Source organism: Chiloscyllium plagiosum, unplaced genomic scaffold, assembly GCF_037043375.1.
Source record: "Chiloscyllium plagiosum isolate Xiang-an unplaced genomic scaffold, Cpla_swu_hap1 HiC_scaffold_18, whole genome shotgun sequence".
Classification (NCBI taxonomy): Eukaryota; Metazoa; Chordata; class Chondrichthyes; order Orectolobiformes; family Hemiscylliidae; genus Chiloscyllium; species Chiloscyllium plagiosum.
Window position 1 is genome coordinate 54360870 of NW_028270156.1, and position 20647 is coordinate 54381516.

Below are 20647 nucleotides of genomic sequence, written 5' to 3' on the forward strand. Positions count from 1 at the left end.
ATCCACTTGTAATTCCAGACCGTGCACCTGCCTCTCTGAGTGATATCCTGAGTTACAGATGATCTCATGTAATTTAGGGACTGAATTGAAATTGTCCAAAATTGTTACACATTAGCAGTTACAGCTAAATTCTATAAATCAGGCCTGAAACGCCAGTACTCTAACCAACATTGCAGGGGCATTCTTGGGGATGACTATATTGATGTTGCCCACTCGACAGTAGATTCCAAGTCACTCTATTTCTTCAACTTTCTTCAAGAAACTTGGTCTTTCCTTGGGCGTTGCTAAAATAAATGTTATATATCATCTCACACCTGGCCAGCCAAATACCACTTCCCATACATGTTGAAGGGGACATTGTGGAAGACTTTAATCACTTTCCACATCTTGACATAATCTCTCTCAAAATGTCATCATTGAGAAGGAAATCCAGCGCCAGATAAGTAGTGCCAGCTCAATCTTCTACAAACTATTGCAACGAGTTCTAGATAACAAGGACCTCTGCAAGTCAACAAAATTCTTGGTGTACAGAACAGTTGTCATCAATCTTTCCTCTTTAAATGAATTTGAAATAATGCTGTCACAGTACTGTTAGAAGTTTACTATTTTAATGGTCACTAGAAAACAATTCCATTTTAACTCCATCCAATTGATAGCCAAATTAAGTTTCAGAAATGAATGAATCCAAAGATGTGAGCAAGAACACAGAAAATTAATTTGCATTCAGTCATGGAGTCATACAGCACAGAAACAAACCCTTCAACCCAACCAACCATAATCTCAAACTAATCTAGTCCCACTTGCCATTCTTAGCCCAAATCCCTCTAAATATTTCTTATTCATGTACTTATCCAAAGGTCTTTTCAATGTTGTAACTGTACCTCATCCACCACTTCCTCTGGAAGTTCATTCCACACACCAACAAAAAAATTACCCCTCATGTCTTTTTAAAAATCTTTCATCTCTAACCTTAAAAATATGCCCCATTGTCTTGAATACTCCTAACTTAGGGAAAAGACACCTGCATCACTCATCATTTTATAAACCTTGATAATGCTACCCCTAAACCTCCTGTGCTCCAGTGAACAAAGTCCCAGCCAATCTAATCTCTCCTTATAACTCAAACAGTGGACAAGTTGTAAGCTGTTATAAGTAGATCTTTGATGAGCCAATTGTGAAGGTTTACCTAACTTCTTCTTACACATTGGTCTCAATTCTCAAAGATTGGGAAGGTGAGAAGTGAGGACTTGGAGGCTGTACCGTTTTTAGTCAAAATGTCTGATTTAAATAAAACTAGAAGTCTTGCCTAACAACTGGTGTGATTGATTACCTGATGGCAAAAATTCTTCCTGAAAGGCTGGGGAAACAGAAGGCAATTGCAGTGATTAGGAGTGATGAAAATCCTAATTGTGGGATAGGGAGCAGCCTCTGTCCACATTTGAGGGGAAGGGGAGCAAGCAAAGGAATCTTTTGGCCATCTGGAATGGAGCAGATTCACCTGAGTTTGGAATAGAAGTAGCAAGAGAGACTTTAGGCCTTTTTGAGGGGTCTGGCAGAATACTGCTGTCTGATTGGGCATCAGCACTACCCTCACCACCAGATTTACAGTTTGAAATTGTAGATCTAGCTTTGATTACCTTAATAGGCATGATCTCCATAATTAAAATAGGCCCTTGCTTATTTCCTGGTGGGTGCCCTGCTTGTCAATATTGGGACACAATAGGAAACTAACAAGATCAGAGCGGTGAAGTGATTGTATTATTTCAACTGCCCGAGCCTAATTTCCACCTGATGAAAACATATAAAATCAGGGCAAACTCATAAAATGCTGGAGAAACTCAGGAGATTTCACAGCATCTGTGGAAAGAGAAACAGTTAACATTTTCAGTCCAGTAATAGTCTTCAGCAGAACTCAGGGAGTTCAACAAAATCAGGGTTAATCTTTCAATTCACACAACGAATATCATTTTTGGACACTAAACAGAAATCACTTTATATCTTGACACAGGAATGGAAAAGCTAGGAGCAGGAGGTATCAATTAAGCCCTATCAGCCTCCTTTGCTATTTAATAGTCATGGCTGATCTCATCTTGGCCTCAACTCCAATTTCCAGCCTGCTGTCCGTAATCCTTCAACCTGTTACTAATTAAAAATCCACCTCCTTAAATTCGCTAAATGTCCCAGCATCTAACACTTTTGTTAGTGAATTCCACAAATTCATGAGAATGTGAGAGAAGTAATTTCTCCTCATCTGTTTTAAATCTACTACCCCTTATCCTAAAACATTCGAGGTAAGTCAAGGATTGTGCAAAATAAGGAGTGTTTATCTAATTGAAGCCTTTCAATCTAATTCCTTCCATGTCACTTGGAAAGATTCATTCCCAGTGTAAAAAAAGTGTTGATTGTTGTACCTTCAGACCAGCAAAGCATTTGCCTCCTGTAATCTAAAGTTTGACGAATAAATTAATAAAGGCTAACTTATATTTTTGCTTTGACAAGAATTTAATATATCTAATAGTAATCCACTTCCTATAATTGCATTCAAACCGCAATCTACTTTTAGATCACTTCCAAATGCAGTGACTCCACCCCCCACCCCTTTCGCAGTTGTCGTATTAATGCTTTCTCCCTGCCACTCCTTATCAAACTGTAATGTCGTTGTTGAACAAATCTCGATTGTATGCTGCAACCATCCTCATCCATTCTACTCTGGGATAGGTTTGAATCTAGTTTATGAAATTTAAGAAGCCTTTGCAACCCACTAAATTTTCAAGATGCCTAGTGTGAGTAAAGATCAGATTCATATGCTCATTGCACAGAAATGCAACAGGATGCATAACACAGAACTTCAAGGTCATGTGCCAATCCTATACCTCTCCTCTCCTGCAAGTCTTCAATGCATTAGCTTCATGTTCCTCAGACATGCCTCATTTGTAGAGTTTTCCTCTGTACATTGAGTTTTAAAAAAAAGACAGCAAGGCATCAGGAATCTACATTTTAATACACTGGAGCTATTTGTGTCACTAAAATATACATAGTAACAAGCTACAAAAAAAACTTACAACATTTTTTTTATTTCACAGTAAACGCACAAGCACAATACAAAGTCACCAACAAATCTTCCTTTTTCATTAAATTGGTACGACTAAAAAAAATTACACTTTTTCATTTTAAGAAAACAGAAACCGCCATAGATGAAGGAAGATTCAAATTCTGCATGGAATGCTGAAGCTAATCCAGAATCTTTCCTGCATTTCCCCTCGTCCCACACTTCCACCGGGGTGTTGGCACCAACTGTAGTAGCACCAAGCCAGCAGGTGCCAACGCAGCTGAAATTCCCAGAGTAGTTATGGTATTCCCATTTCAGGCCATCTAATGTAAAAGATTTAAATTAAAAACTTAAGGATCTCGTCTGTTTCAGGGACTGAAATAAATTTGAGCTTCAGAGCCCACTATCAAATTAAAGAGATTCTCACCATTGACTTTGCATGTGCAACATTTCATCAAGGTATGGTTTGAAATGAATCACTTGATTGATCGCTAACATTTACACAGAAATCAGTCTCAATTACTCTTTACAAATCCTTCATGGTCTGCATTGCATGGGTTTTCATACAACAACTGCCATTTAAGTACCTAATAAAAACCTCAGGTTCAGGTCAAAATTACCATCACTAACCTGCTCCATCATGTCACCATTAAAGCCATTATTGCATGATATGCTGTTCAATCTTTTAGTCCTTGAACTCAGAGCTGCAGAAAGCATTTCACTCTAAAACTGAACATGTGCAGGCAACAGTTGCAAACAACTCAAGACAACCATTGGTCTGGAGACGAGATGAGTCAGAAGCAAGCAAATACTGAAGGCTGCAGCACTCATTTACTCCTCCAAATGTCATGAATATTCACAATTTGTATACTTTATTGTATTCAGAAAGTACAAGGGACAGCTAGCCACATTTGCTTTTCAAACCAAAGGACTTTGTAGTTTCATGTTAACCCTATTGTTGCAATATGCCTGAAAATGCAGAGGTTATTAAAACTTAAATTCTCAATATCTTGAGGGGACAGAGGAAGCACAGTTTTTGGTGTATCTACTGCATTCTCTATTCCACAATTCTACAAAATGATTGCCAACAGGTTCCCAGTAATTCGTAACAACTTACTTTCACATTTCAAAGCAGTTAAACTCATCCATGTAAACATGGCTGCTTGCTACTACTTATTGCAAATAGTACATCCAGTGAGATTTTCTTTTATTCATGTAATAGTGATGTGGAGCAGCTCGGTGATTTCTGAGAACCATGAAAGCCATACATTGGGGATAGTTGCTCAATGGGAGAGAATGTAAAGCATATTTCTGTTACTCTAACAAATCTATGTTATTCCTTTTTAAAAAAGCTCAACAAATGAGAGGTTTTGCAGGTGGTGCTAGAAGTTGTACTGTTTTGACTACAAAAATCTCAAAAAAGATATTACAAATCTTCATCTTTTTGAAATTTACAACCAAACTATTTTTGCAAAGCTAGCATCACAAGCAAAAAGCATTTTGCTGACTGGATGTGATTTAAACCAACACTATGATATACAAAGGAGGATCTGGACAACACTAACACTGTTTTACACATGGACGAAAAAAGAAGTTCATCAGGCTGTTACTAACCATTCGCAAGTCATGGAACACAGATGCGAACATTTACTTTAGCTTTCACCCAAATTTGAAAAATTTTAAAAAATATTTATTCCATGGCAGACTAATGACAGTCAGTAACTGTGTGCACATTCGCAGCTTGGAAAGTGTAAAAACATGTAGTGGGAAGATTTCCCTTGATTGTTATTTCCAGTGAAATCCAAAATCTGTTTACTTAAAACTTAGCTAGCAACAGTGACTGATCAGAGGAAATGTTCTGATATCCACAGAAAACAAACAGACATAATTAGTTGCAAGATTTTATTCAAAACAATGCAACCAACTGATGACATTTACCCCTAAATGTTTCACCAGTGACCATCAACTGGTACTACACATTAGGGCTCAGGCCAATGCCCTCAGTGGACAATTAAAAGTTTGGCACGGACGATTACTGCAATCAGTCGAACATGCAGCTTCCCACTGAAGACTCCATCCAAGTCATCTGCACCTCATTGTAAAAAGATTTTCCTGGCCAGCAACGTTTAAAGAAACTGAGAATGTAAAAAAAGTTTAATATATAATTGTTGAACAAAACAAGTTGTTCGACATAATAGCAGGTCAATGTTCCAGAAAGCCACACCCAACTGGAAAAATTCTTCAAGTTGCAGTTCCATGTGTAATAACACTTTCTACAGCCCATGGTGTGCACACACCTCTCCCAGAAATTCAGCTCCTTTCTTCACTCATTTCAAAATGTCTTCCTGATTTTTTTTTAATTTTTCTCCTGATCCAGGATCTGTACAAAGGGGAAAATTGTTCTCTGCAGATTGAGGGGTTAGAGTAGAAGAGAAAAAAAAGAGAAAAGCAAGCATTAATTTAACCTGATAAGTTTTAGGAATCAGGGCTATTGAAGTAATATCAACCATATCTAATCACTAACAATCAAAATGATTCCCTTCTGATCTAATCCTCTCCTCTTCATCAAGACATTGCACAACAATTTCATAGACATTAATACTTATGCAATGTTGCCAGAATTATATGGCCAAACCATGTTGTTAGATGCTTTACATTGGAAGAGAGAGGGCATCATAACCATGTTTAAGCTTTATTTCACTTAAGGTCGAGGCATGTGTACTTTCCAACAGTGGTTCATTGAATTGTGATCAGAAACAGGAAAACTTGCAGATTTCTCTACTCACCTTGTAGAGGTCAGGGTTCAGTTGTGGTATTCATGTTGTTGTTCTGAACAACAAATAAAAACTGTTATTTAATCTTCTAAGTCTCATTTGCCAGGTCCTAAAGAATCTGCTAGGTGAAGTCTGTGGTATGTGGTGAGGGTATCAACAAGAGGGAAACTCTACCTCGTCCTTACCAATCTACCTTTTGGAGATGTGTCTGCCCATAATGGTAATGATAGAAATGGCCACTGCAAAATCCTTGTGGAGACAAAGTCTCATCTTCACTGAGAATGCCCTCGATTATGTTGCGTAGTGTGATCACGTGTTAAATGGGATAGATTTCAAAAAAGATTTGCAAACTCACAACTGGATATCCATGAGGTGCTGTGGGCAACAGTAGCAGAAATGTAATCAAACACAATCCATAATCTCTTGGTATCGTATATGCCCCCCTCCACCATTATTACCAAGCCAGGAGATGAAGCCTGGTTGAATGAAGGTTGCAGGAGGGAAAGCCAGCAGCAGGATCATGAATAACTAAAATATCAAACTGATGGAATTACAACACAGGACTAATTGCATGGCAGACAACAAAAGACCAGGCTAAGCATTTCCACAACTGTGATGTGGAGGTGCAGGTATTGGATTGGGGTGGACAAAGTTAAAAATCACACAACACCAGGCTATAATCCAACAGATTTATTTGGAGGTACTAGCTTTCGGGTCGCTGCTCCTTCATCAGGTAGCTATGGAGCAGGATCATAAGACACAGAATTTATAGCAAAAGATCTGTGTCATGCAACTGAAATTATATATTGAACAATCCCAGATTGCTATTAAGCCTTTCAGCTTTTTAGAATGGGTTGCAGGTCTCAGTTCATTAATACGTAAATCCCAAAATTTCTTTTAAGTCACATTCTCGAGATAACTTAAGGTTTTATAAGAGCTGACAGCTCAGACAATGCATTATAGTTGTGAGGTTAGAGTCTGTCTGCATCCCAATCTTGAGCCAGACTGGATCTATTTCCAAAGTAGAAAGTTATAAAATGTTACATGGATTGATTGTGTGCTTTTTGAACAAAATGGAATGTATTTGCAATTACAATTCTGCAAATGTAAAATTTTGGAGACCTACAATGCAGCTTTTCCATAATTGTAAGGTCAGAAGTGGGGATGTTCACTGATGATTACACAATGTTCAATGCCATTTGCAACATCTCAGATAATGATGCAGTCCACATTGATGTGTCAAGAGACTTGTTAACATTCAGGATTGGGCCGATGAGTGGCAAGTAACATTAACACCACACAAATGTCATGAAATGATCATCACCAACAAGGGAGAATCTAACCATTTATCCTTGATATTCGATGGCATTATCATCTTGGAATTCATTCACTTATCAACATGTGGGAGTTACTATTGACAAAAACATGAACTAGACTAGCCACTGTGGCTACAAGCGTAGGTCAGGAACTGACAATTCTGCACCAAGTAACTCATCTTCTGTCTCCTTACTGCCTGTCTAACATCTACTAGGTACAAGTCAGGAGGGTGATGGAATATTCTCCAGTTACCTGGTTGAGTGCAGCTCCATAAAAACTTAGAAGCTTGACACCATCCAGGAGAAATCAGCCTGCTTGATTGGCACTGAGCACCCCCTTCAGTGATGTTCAGGGGCTGAAATGACTAACCTCTATTAGCCACAACCACCTTCCATTGCACTAATTATAACTTCATCCAACAGAGAGTTCTTCTCCAGATTCTCACTGACTCAGTTTGGTCAGGAACCTTGATACCACACTCAGTCAAATGCTGACTTGCTATCGAGGAGAATCAATTCTCATTCAGAAGTGACTGCCCTTGACATCAAGACAGTATTTGATGGAGGATGGCATTGATTGAAGTCAATGGGAATCGGAGGGAAACTCTCCATTGATTAGAATCATTCCTAGCACAAAATAAGGTGTGTATGGTTGTTAGAGGTTAATCATATCATCTCCAGGACATCTCCAGAGGAGCTCCTCAGTGTAGCATTCTAAGCCCTGTCATCTTCAGGTGCTTTATCATAAGGTCAGAAGTGGAGATGTTTGCTGATAATTGCACAATGTTCAGTACCATTTGTGGCTTCTCAGATGCTGAAGTAATCCATGTCCAAATACAATAATCCTGGACAACACTCAGATTTGTGCTGATAAGTAGCAAGTAACATTTGAGACCCATAAGTTCCAGGCAATCATAAAGAAAGAATCCAACCAACACCCCTTAACATTTAAATATTATTACCAGCATTGAATTTTAACTTTAAACATTTTGGGGATTACCACTGACTTAAAACTAAACTGAACCAGCCATATAAATATTGTAGCTACAAGGATAGTCAGAGGCTGGAAAGTGTATGCAAAGTCTACCATCTTAAAGTGATTGGCCCTCATCATTGGTCAATCATCTTAAAGCAAATCATGAATGTAATGGAATTGTCTCCACTTGCCTAGATGAGTGCAGCTCCTACAATACTCAAGAGGACCAATAGCATCCAGGACAAACAGCCTGCTTGATTGGCAGCCTATCCACTACCTTGAATATTCACTCCCTGCATAATCAATGCAAAGTGGCAGCAGTGTGTAGCATGTTCATGATGCATTGCAGTAAGTCACCCAAGTTCTTTCAACAGCATGTTCTAAACTCATAACTTCCACTACCTAAAAGTATAAAGGCAACAAATGCAAGAGTACATCGCCACCTGCAAGTTCCTCTCGAAACCACATAGACCACTGACTTGAAACTATTTTGCCATTCTTTCACTCTCTCTCGGTAAAAATCCTGGAACATCCTTCATAACAGAATTATGGGAGTACCACCACCACATGAAATTCAGTAATTCAAGAAGATGGCTCACCATCACATAATGAATATAATGAAGGGCATTTAGGGAGGGCAAAGAAATGCTGGTTTACCCACTTGCATCCACTTCCCGTAAAATAATCATTTTTTTAATTAGCTATCTTTTGCCTGTGGCAAGCTTATAAATCCCAAGCTTCACAACTTTCACATCAGGTTCAAAGGTGGGTCAGAAGTCTGCAATGAGGAGAGAACAGTCACTCACATGCTTTCTTTCTCCCCAGTTTGATTAATAAAGGCCAAACGTTGGGTTACAGGACTTCGGAGGTACTCTTGAAGGGGGAGGGTCAATCAGAGGCATTCTAGCTCGGAGGTAGCCATGGCAGGTTAGTGAGGTACAAGCTGCCCAAAATATAGATGCCCTCTCTCCAATTTTTAAAAAATTCTTAATAAAAACAGATCAAGCAGCTGGCCACCCTTGTGGGATAGTGAGGAGAGGATCTCACCATAGAGTGATCCGCAGTTACAGCTGAACATGGGGAGACAAAGGAATGCATCTAGAGCACTGGTACCCCCGCCCCTACTACTGCTGTCATTGGGCAGCCACCTCCAGACAGTGGCAATGTTACTTGCTAGCTGTGGAACCTGGACACACAATGGAAAATCCAAGTTGCCAAAGAAAAAGTAATCTTAATTCACATTCTTCACATTTTACTACTGCTCCTCAAACCGTCAACGGTAGTAATTGTAATGCATTATGCACTTAGGCTTTTCAGTGAGGTGAACAGACGACCCACCATACTCATTCCACCGCAGCGTATATAGCCCAAGGATAGGAAGAGGAATCCAAGATGGCAACATCCAGTTAGGATCACATTTGCTGGTCTCTGCGCCACAACACTGATCCAACAGAGCTTGAACTCATCCCATTCACTCTACTGTGAGTAAAAACACAGTAAAGGAGCTAGAGACCTGAAATAAAAATGACTTTCCTTTGTTCTTGCAGCTGGAGAATGCCAAACAAAAGGAGTAAGCCCAGTGAAGCAGCGGGCTTGTTTACACACCAGACCCTGGTTGAGGAGCTGACCAAATCTCATGAGGTCCTGGAGAAGCAGATCAAGGAAAAAATTGAAGAGAAGCTGGCTCCTGTATCTGCTATGCTGCAAGATCTGGGAAAAATGACCAATGAACTCGAGCACCGGGCTGCAGGGGTAGAGGCAGAGACTGACTCCTCCAGGAGCCGGATTGAAACCCTGGAAACACAGGTCCGTGATCTGTTGGATCTGGTAGATGATCTTGAAAACAGGGGCAGAAGAAAGAACCTGCGCGTTGTTGGCATACCGGAGGGGACGGAAGGTGAACGACGGTGGAGTTCTTCGAGAAGTGGTTCCCAGAATTGGATGCTGAGAAAGGAAGGATAATGCATTGAGAGAGCCCACCAGATCAGCACCCATGCCCTGTCCTAGTAAGGTTCCGTCATTATAAAGACAAGCAGAGGGTCATGGAAGCCTCTAGGGTGCGAGGAACAGATCCAAGGATGTTGGCACGTGGCGGCTCCAGGGTCATGTTCTTTCAAGATTTCTTGACAGTAGTGGTCCAGTAAAGGCATCAAGAAGAGATTGAGAGTGCTTGGGATCCAGTATTCTCTAAGATATCCAGCAGTGCTTTGAATCAATCATAATGGATCCACACACTTGTTTGACTTGCCAGAGAAAGCGAAGAACTTTGTGGACACATTGACTTAAGTCGAATGGCCGAATAGGCATAGAGGAATGTCCTTGTTTGGGCTTGTTCTGCTTTAAAAAGGACTTGGTAGAGTCGCCTTTCTGGTAATAACTTGTGTTAAATGATGTCCAGATGGATAGATTATTTATCTTTAATCTCTAAATTATGATAAGTTTAGTTGTCTATAGTACTAATCACTCTTGTTTTTTGTCCCTCTACCGGGTTGTCGGTATATCTGGTGTGACCTTAGTTGGTAGGAGTTAAGAGGGTGGTTGGGATGGTTCGTGAGGTTATAGGATGTGTAGTTTGAATGGGAGTAAATTCCTCCGGTCAGTACCTTTGGTCATCTTTTGTTTTTCTGTTTTTGCTGCATATAGTTTTATAAGTTTTGTAGATTTGTTTGCTGTAGTTATTTTAGTCTATGTAGTTTTTGGGTTTTGTGGAATCTTTTGCATTAAAGCTCAGCGATCTGTAGTTTGGGTTCTTCCTCTCTGGAGACTAAATGGTGCTATAGAAGATTATGGTTAAGGTTTGTTTAAATGGTGCTCCTGGCATATTAAAGGGAGTCATTCACCGGTCAAGAGAAAGAAGGTACTTTCCAGTCTTAAAAGATAGAAGGTAGATGTTGCCTTATGACATGAAACATACCTGGATGATGCAGAGCATTTGAAGCTGCAACAGAATGGGGTATGAATGGGTTTATTTTTCATTTTTCAATATGAGGAATAAAGAAGCTCCCATTTAAGTTGTTACAGTGCATTAAAGACACGAGGGAGATTTGTAATCCTTAAAGCTTTGATACATGGGGAAGAATACAGGATCTTAAATGTTTACTGTCCCCCAATCCACTCCCTTAAGTTCTTGACAGATGCACCTTCTAGACTGGTTAACCTTGCATCTAAGCATATTATCATAGGAAGGGATTTCAATTGTCTAACACACCTTACAGTGGACAGATTGCCCAAAGGCCTTCCGATATCATCATCTTCACAATCTAAACAATTAAGGGATTTGGTACTAAATTAGGGTTGGTAGACATTTGGCGCCACCTTCACCCTACTGGTAAGGACCTCCCGTTCTTTTTGAACCCACATAAATGCCATACCAGGGTTGATCTTTTTCTGACTCACGCAGCACATCTGGGCTCGGTGGCATCACGTACAATTGGCAATATCACTATTTCTGATCATGCCTCAGTATATTCAAATGGTCAGGAGTAAAGATACTGTGGTAGGTCCAAGGCACTGGCGACTTCATCCTCAAGGATAGCAAGTTTATCGAATTTGTTTCTGCTGAGTTCAGGGCTTTTTTAGATATTAATTCAGGCGCGGCTAGTAGCCCATCTATTCTCTGGGAAACAGCTAAAGCCTGTGCTAGGGGTTTGGTTATTTCCTATTCAGCCACTAAGAAGTGACAGACAGGTGAGCAGCAACGCTTGCTTGAGTCGCATGTGCAAGTAGCTGAAAAGGCATATTTTGACAGGGCCTCCTGGTTAAATTGCAGAGGATCACAGTGCTCCGGTCTACACTGAACTCCACGCTCACACAGACAGCCAAGAGGGAGCTTGCATTTGCAAGTCAAAGGTTGTTTGAGCATGGGGATAAGCCAGGCAAGTACCTAGCGTACCTTGCCAGGAAAAGGAGTGCCCCCCCAAGCCATTACCTCGATCAGAGAGGACACTGGAAATTTAACCTGCAATTCTCAAAGAATTAATGCGCATTTCAGAAATTTTACTCTGAACTAAACCAATCTGAAAGCTGTGAGGGTGGGCGGTTAGGATAGTGTCTTTTTTTGAGAATTTGGACCTTCCAGGAGTGACCCCTGAACAAGAGTCTCTCCTCAATGCGCCATTGCCAGAGCAAGAGATGCAGGAGGCTGTGAGGCAGATCCAGAATGGAAAGGCGACGGGTCCTGACAGGTTCCCCAGTGAGTTCTATAAGGAATTTATAAGTATGTTGTCAGGGCCCATGCTTAGTACATTTAATGGCTCACCATCTTTAAAAGAGGCAAACATCTTTCTCATTCTTAAAAAAGGGAAGGTGCCGGTGGACTATGCATCCTATAGGCCCATTTCACTCCTGAATGTTGACTTCAAAATCCTATCTAAGATTCTGGCATTAAGGCTACAAACTGTATTGCCTTCCATCATTAAGGAGGACCAGACAGAGTTCATAAAAGGTCGCAGGTAACAAATGATGTCAGGAGATTACTTGTCATGATCCAAGTATGTCAACAGTGATTGGCATGGGGATTGGTGATCTCCTTCGATGAGGAAAAGGCATTTGACAGGGTGGAGTGGCCATATCTTTTTTATACTTTAAAGCGTTTTGGCTTGGGCAAGATCTTCGTCAGGTGGGTGGAGTTTTTGTATAGTGATCCACTTGCCGCGGTCCTTACCAATGGTGTGTAGTCAAGCAATTTCAATATTTGTAGGGGCAGTTGACAGGGCTGTCTCTTATCACTGTTGCTTTTCACAGTGGTGATCAAACCACTGGTGGAGGCAATTCACAGGGATCCCAATATAACCGCTCCAGAAGTTACGTTGTATGCGGATAACGTTATTGTCTTCAGGTCAAACCCAACAGTCTCAGTGCCACACCTGATACAATGCATCAATCTATTTGGTGGCTTCTCGGTTTATAACATCAACTTTGCGAAGTCGGGGGCCATGCCCATGGGTGGTCTCCCGAGACTATCTGATCCTGAGGGCAGATCTCGGTTCCCCTTTAGATGGTCACAGGAGGACTTTCTCTACTTTGGTATATTTATTTCTCCTGTTTTGATCGGCTATTTAAAACCAATTTTGACCATTTATTAAACAAAATCAAGCAGGACCTTCATAGATGGCTTCTGATCTCTTGGTTAGTTCAGATGGCCCTCATTAAGATGAGCATTGTGCCCCATCTGTTGTATCCTATGTGAATGCTTCCTCTGCTTTTTACTAAGCAAATATTTAGAAGACCGAACGACTGGCTCAGTTATATTACCTGGTATTTCAAGCGGCCCCTAACTGAATTGACTAAATTGCAGTTACCTTACAGACTGGGAGGAGTGGGCCTCCCTGATATCAAAAACTATCAGTTAAGTTCGTTGCTATCTTAAGTGAATGATTGGGCCCAGGGGGACCCTTACTCACTTTGGTTGGAAATCAAAGTATCTCAGGCAAGATGCCCCTTTATTAGCCTGCTGTTCTTAGACAAAATGAGAACAGTTAAGGAATATTGCCATAGCCCAATCATCATCAATACTGTCCAGGCATGGAGGGCAATATTGCCAAAACATTTTTGACACTCATTGTTGGTATGCCGGGTTTTCAGCCAGGGGTGATGGACTTGGGATTTAAACTATGTGCAGCTAGGGGCGTATCTTGCTTACGTGATTTATTCGAAGGGACATATTGATGTCCTTTGACCAGTTGGCTCAGAAATATGAATTGAGGAGAAAGTGAAGTCTGCAGATGCTGGAGATCAATACTTCCCCCCTCACCTCCCTCCAAGGCCCCAAAGGAAACTTCCATATCCGCCACAGATTCACCTGCACCTCCACACACATCATCTATTGCATCCTCTGCACCCGATGTGGCCTCCTCTATATTGGGGAGACAGGCCGGCTACTTGCGGAGCGTTTCAGAGAACACCTCTGGGACACCCGGACCAACCAACCCAACCACCCTGTGGCTCAACATTTCAACTCCCCCTCCCACTCCACCAAGGATATGCAGGTCTTTGGACTCCTCCATCTCCAGACCACAACAAAACGACGGTTGGAGGAAGAGCGCCTCATCTCTCGCCTAGGAATCCTCCAACCACAAGGGATGAACTCGGATTTCACCAGTTTCCTCATTTCCCCTCCCCCCACCTTGTCTCAGTCAAATCCATCGAATTCAGCACCGCCTTCCTAACCTGCAATCTTCTTCCTGACCTCTCCGCCCCCACCCCAGTCTGACCTATCACCCTCACCTTGACCTCTTTCCACCGATCACATTTCCGACGCCCCTCCCCCAAGTCCCTCCTCCGTACCTTTTATCTTAGCCTGCTGGACAAACTTTCCTCATTCCTGAAGAAGGGCTTATGCCCGAAATGTCGATTCTCCTGTTCCCTGGATGCTGCCTGACCTGCTGCGCTTTTCCAGCACACATTTTCAGCTCAGAAATATGAATTGCCCAGTAGGGACCTCTTTCATCTTTTTCAGATTAGAAATTTCATACAAAAAGAGATCATACTTCTAACTGATTCTTATTGGTCCGGCATGGAGGAGAAGGTGTTGAGTGTTGAGCATATATTATCTGTTAGTGTGGCTTATCATCTATTGGGAGAGGGTCCCTTGGACAGTTCTGTAAGGTATGGGAGACAGAATTGGACATTGAGATCTCTTCTGAAATATAGGAGGATATCTGGGAAAATGTAAGAAGGATCTCAATTTGCAACAGGACCCAGGCCTTCCAATTGAAGATTCCCCACAGGGTCCATTTGGCCCCAGACCACCTCGCAAAATTTAAAGCGGGATCTTCTCCAATGTGTCCTAAATGTAAAGTGAGAGTGGGCACGATTACTCCTTGTCTTTGGTCCTGCCACAGACTGTGGGCATACTGGAGTGCTGTGGTAGGCAAAATAGAGAAACCTTGGGGACGAAAGTGGAGATGGACTCGGTATCATTTCTTCTTGGCTTTGTTAATTCATTTTCATTAGATGTACACAAAAAAATGCTTTTTAGTATCCTCACTTTTTGTGCCAGACAGAACATTCTGTTAGGGTGGGTGTTGGAAAATCCCCCAGGGCTGGCAGACTAGTGTTAGCTGATCATGGAGCACATTGCCTTGGACTTTGTTACAAGTATGGTGCACCATAAAACTGAGAATTTTTATAAGATGTGGCGGCTCCTTTTGGACTACCTGGGTTCAGATTTGTCCACCATACTAATAAGAGCATTAATATAGCCATGACAATTCTACGTAATGGATCTGATATCCAGAGAGGAGGAACTATGAACATATGAATATGTATAAACTTATGCGCTCGATGATCAAGGGCTATTGCTTTGTTTTGTTGAACTGTGTTACTGTTATTATTATTATTACTGTTCAGATTTTCCTTTTTTAGCTTAGTTATTAGTTATTAATTATGTCATTAATGGGTTTGTTTTTTAACATTGGTTTGAATTGTTTGGTTTTGTATCTGTTGTAATATCCAAAAAAATTTCTTCCTTTTTTTCAATTAAAATATATTTTAAAAAGAAGGATAGGAAGAAGCTGGGTGACTAGCATCCAGGCTGGCCAGTCCCTGCCCACTCTGGGGTCCATATGTTTAGTCACTTTCCAAAACTGCAGGAAGCCACTGTGGAAAATGCTTTAAAATATAATAAGGCAATTATGATGCTTTTTTTTAAAGAAGCTTTACTTTTCAAGCATACCTTAGCGATGCCTATACTCTCTCTCTCGCTCTCTTTCCTTGTCACGGTCCCGGTCTCTATGGCGATCCCGTTCTCTGCTTCTCTCACGGTGATAATCTTCATGCCGATCCTCACTGTGAGAGCGTTCCCTGTGTCTACGGCTTCTGTCATGAGAACGGCTGTACTCTCGGTCCCTTGATCTGTCTCTCTTCCTGTAAATGAAATGCAATAAATTCAATCATTTTTTTCCAGGGTACATGTTTGAATGGCCTTTCAGCAATATAATGTCAATTGTTCAATGAAGAAATTGTTTAATAATGAAATTTAATAAATAAATAATGACTGGTTCAATTTTACCACAGAAAACAAAATGATAAACAAGAAATTATTATACATAAGAAATAGGAATGGGAATAGGCCATTACAGCCCTTCGAGCCTGGTCTATCATTTATGAATATCACTGATCATAAGAATCTCTATAGTATAGAAACAGGCCATTTGGCCCATCAAGTCCACACCGACCCTCCAAAGAGTAACCCACCCAGATCCATTCCCCTACTCTACATTTACCCCTGACAAATGCACCTAACCTACATATTCCTGAATTCTATGGGCAATTTAGCATTGCCAATTCACCTGACCTGCACATCTTTGGATTGTGGGAAGAAACCAGAGCACCCAGAGGAGAATGTGCAAACTCTACACAGACAATCGCCCAAGGCGGGAATCGAACCCGGGTCCCTGATGCTGTGAGGCAGCAGAGCTAATTGAGCCACGATGCTCAACCTCACCTCCAGTCTCTTGCTTGATCTCCGTATCCCTAGATTCCCTTTGGAGCCCAGAAATCTGTTGATTTGAGCTCTGAATTCAGTCAACGACTGAGCATCCACTGCCAGCTCCCCAATTTAGAGAAACTGGGTGTTCTATTAAACAGGTAGATTCAAGATGTTATCCCTAGCCTGTGCTGGGTTGAGTGATCTCAATTAAATACTACCTAATAACACTGCCAGTACCAGCCCGTCCAAGAATAAATTGTAGAGAAAACACAGAAATAGGAGTTGGGCTTTTATCTCCTAAGCCTGTTAATTCAGTGAAGTCATAGCTGAACTGTGACTTAACTCCATCTATCCTGATCATTCGCTCATACGTTAAATACCTTTGGCTAACAAAAATCTGTCAATCTCAGTCTTAAAATTAAATAGTGACCCTATTTAACCTGTTGCCATCCTCACCTGGTATAAAGACCCAGATCCACATCATCCTGGTTGACACTGAACTGCCGCTGAAATAGCGTAGCGAGTTACTTAGAGTCATAGAGATGTACTTAGTTCAAAGACATTTAGAAATGGGCGATAACTGCCTTGACAGGATGTCCATACACCGCAAAAAAAACTTTTTTCAATAGGACAATTTGGGTGATGCTTATTATATGCTTACCTGGATCCTGACCCATATGACTTGGACTCAATTCCATGGAGGCAGTCCTGCAGTGAGCTGACCAGAACCTTGCAGCGGTCATCTGCTGCAACTTTTGACTGTCTAATCAGGGCAATGGCTGTAAGCAATGTCTCAATTGCATTTCCGTAGTCACCTATGTAACACAAATATTAGAGTATTGATCACTCTTCAGAACTCTGTAGTAGTGCACTAATTGGTACATCTAAATCATTATTCTCGAGGAATCCAGATTGCAGTACTTCATCCACATGTAGCTGCTGAGTCCTGGTAGTACAAGCACAAAGCCCTGACAGCTATTTATGCTTGTGTTTTAATTCCTAATACTTTTCAATTTAAATGTTGCAATTATGAAGTTTGAAAAGTATTGTGGTGGTTAAATTGTAAACTGGATCAAGGTCAAAAATATACTGTATTTAAATTAATTAAAACACAGATTCTCCTCATTCAATGCCTTTCCTCTACTCTCTGGTTCTGTCAGACTTCATTCACCTGGTTCCATTTTTACCTATTTATTCACTGACACAGTAGCTGTAACAATGGTTTGACTTGCTGCCTTGTGCATGGTCACCAGAGAGTTACTCAACTCCTTAGTCATCTTCTCTTCCTCATTTACATGATGAAATTATCCAAAGACTTGAAGTCGATGTCCACATGTATGCTGTTGGTACTCACTTCTACTTCTCCATCCTTTCCAAACCTTACTCTGTGATGTTAATCTGCTTGTCTGATATCCAGCCTTGAATAAATCATAATTTTCTTCAGATAAACATTGAGAAGATTGAAGCCACTTCTTTTAACCCCTCTTTTACAAACTATGTAACTTCATCACCAACTGTATTCCCCTGCCTAGGCACCATCTTGGACGTATTTCTCCCTGTGGGAGATTTGTTATAACCCAAGCAGCCATTTTGACACATATTAAAGCCTGGAATCCATTTTAATTTTCAGTTAGTGTCTGCTTGTACGTTCCCAGGCTCAGTGAGGTGGCTGACCTTGCAGCTGTACTCGCATCTGATAGTGAACTCTTTCCCAGCATGGGAATGTTCTTCTTTTACAAGAATCTATTGTTATACTAACATTGCTTATCAATTTCTGACCAGTACTGTCCAGCCAGTTACGTGACTGGGGCTAGTGACGTGATCGATTGCCCACTTACTCATTATATTTCAATTGACAGTTTGCTAATTGTTAAATGATTGTAATCTATATAAACATGTAACTCTCTGTATCTCATCAGAGTGACTTGTGACCATTAGGTTGGCTTGTCTCTCCCCATGAGCTCACCAATAAACAGTCAATAACTCAAGGTTTGTGTGGCGCGATTACTTGTCTAAATTGGACTGCTACAAGCAAGTCACTCACTGCAATAATTCATTTCATCTCCAACACTCCCAATCTTGGTATTCTGTTCAAAGTTAGTTGAATGTTTTACCCGAATCCTCTCCACGACATCTCGTGCAACCCTTATTTCATTCCATTGTCATCTCCCATACGATTACTTCCATACTTCCCTGGCTGGCCTTTCTTATTTCATCTTAAATAATCAGCCGATGTAAAACTCAGCTGGAAATATCCTATCAGTATTGCCCCTTCCCTCCCATCACCTCTAATTCAAAATTTCCATCCTTGTTATTAGAAATCCCCCCATTCCTCGCCCTCCTTATCTCTGTAATTACCTCCAGCAAAACAATGAACACCCACCCTTGAAATTTCCTTCCCTCTAGTTCAAGTTCTTATGCAACCACCATTGCTGCATCATTGGCTTTCAGTTGCTTGGACTCAAATACTTTTATGTAAATCCTTCTGCCTCTTATCTCCTAAGACCCTACTAAAACCAAAACATATGTTTGATCAAGTTTTTTGCCATCCTTCTTAATTTCTGCTTCCCTGAATTTCCTGTTGATTTTTAAATTATACCATTTATGAAATGTCCTGAGACATTGCACCATTATAAAGGTGCCATCTGAATTTCTGTTGGTGCGTTCTCAATGCTCCATGGTACACACTCTGCTTGGTCCATTAAAACAAAGATTTGGACAGTACTATGTTAACCAACCTATCTTCTTTCAAAGACTGAAATATTCTTCATTTTTTATTTTTCTATTTGGGCTCATTCACAAACTGCTAAAAGTAGGAATTTCATAATTTACACAGCATATGGAATTTGCTTACAGATTGGGCACACACAGGACATCAGAAAACTGATATGCAGTGGGCAGTTTTCATCAGTAATATTTCAAAAATCCTTCCTTTCTTGTTCTTCCTAAATTGCAGAAACATCATCACGTACACACTGCCTCATTTTTACATCCTCAATCTGTTGAAATTAAGGGTCATCATAGCATATCTGACAGCAGTTCTGAAGATTTACAGAAAACGTACCTCTGCATAGGCCACCATTTGACAAGGGCAGAGTGAGAGTACAGGGAGAGTGGAAGCTTTTCTGATACCTGGATGTAGGCTTGCTCGCTGAGCTGGAAGATTCATTTTCAGACGTTTCGTCACCATACTCGGTAACATCTTCAGTGAGCTCTGGATGAAGCATTGCTGATTATTTCTGCTTTATATTTATATGTTTGGATTTCTTTGGGTTGGTGATATCATTTCCTGCTCTTTTTCTCAAGGGGTGGTAAATCAGATCCAAGTCAATGTGTTTGTTGATAGAGTTCCGGTTGGAACGCCATGCTTCTAGGAATTCTCATGCGTGTCTCTGTTTGGCTTGTCCTAGGATGGGTGTGTTGTCCCAATCAAAGTGGTGTCATTCCTCATCTGTATGCAAGGATATTAGTGAGAGAGGGTCATGTCATTTTGTGGCTAGTTGATATTCATGTATCCTGGTGGCTAGCTTTCTGCCCGTTTGTCCAATGTAGTGTTTGTTACAGTCCTTGACAATATTTTGAATATGACATTAATTTTGCTTGTTGTCTGTATAGGGTCTTTCAAGTTCATTAGCTGCTGTTTTAGTGTGTTGGTGGGTTTGTGGGCTACCATGATGCCAAGGGGTCTGAGTAGTCTGGCAGTCATTTCCAAGATATCTTTGATGTAGGGGAGAGTGGCTAGGGTTTCTGGATGCATTTTGTCTGCTTGTTTGGGTTTGTTGCTGAGAAATCTGCGGACTGTGTTGATTGGGTACCCGTTCTTTTTGAATACACTGTATAGGGTGATTTTCCTCTGCTGTGCGTAGTTCCTCTGTGCTGCAGTGTGTGGTGACTCGTTGGAATAATATTCTGATGCAGCTTCGTTTGTGGATATTGGGGTGGTTGCTTCTGTGGTTCATTTGGGTTGTATGTGTTGTTTTCCTGTAGATGCTGGTTTGAAGTTCCCCATTGACTGTTCGCTCTACTGACATCTAGGAATGGCAGTTTGTTGTTGTTTTCCTCCTCTTTAGTGAATTTTATGCCAGTAAGGGCATTATTGAT

At 40.9% G+C, this 20647-nt stretch overlaps 1 protein-coding gene across 2 annotated transcripts in view; it reads right to left on the reverse strand.

The window, feature by feature from the left end:
* Positions 1-2982: 2982 nt before the first annotated feature.
* Positions 2983-20647, reverse strand: part of LOC122557886 (cleavage and polyadenylation specificity factor subunit 6-like) — an 89363-nt gene continuing 71698 nt past the window's right edge. The window contains exons 7-9 of one of the 2 annotated variants that reach the window (XM_087996655.1): positions 17208-17361; positions 15791-15981; positions 2983-3372 (exon numbers count right to left, since the gene is read on the reverse strand). In XM_087996655.1, coding sequence (XP_087852781.1) covers positions 15792-15981; positions 17208-17361 — 344 coding nt within the window. In that variant the 3' untranslated portion in view covers positions 2983-3372; position 15791. Of the gene's footprint in view, positions 5454-15790; positions 15982-17207; positions 17362-20647 lie in introns of both variants that reach the window. The other variant, XM_043706066.2, reaches the window with a different exon arrangement.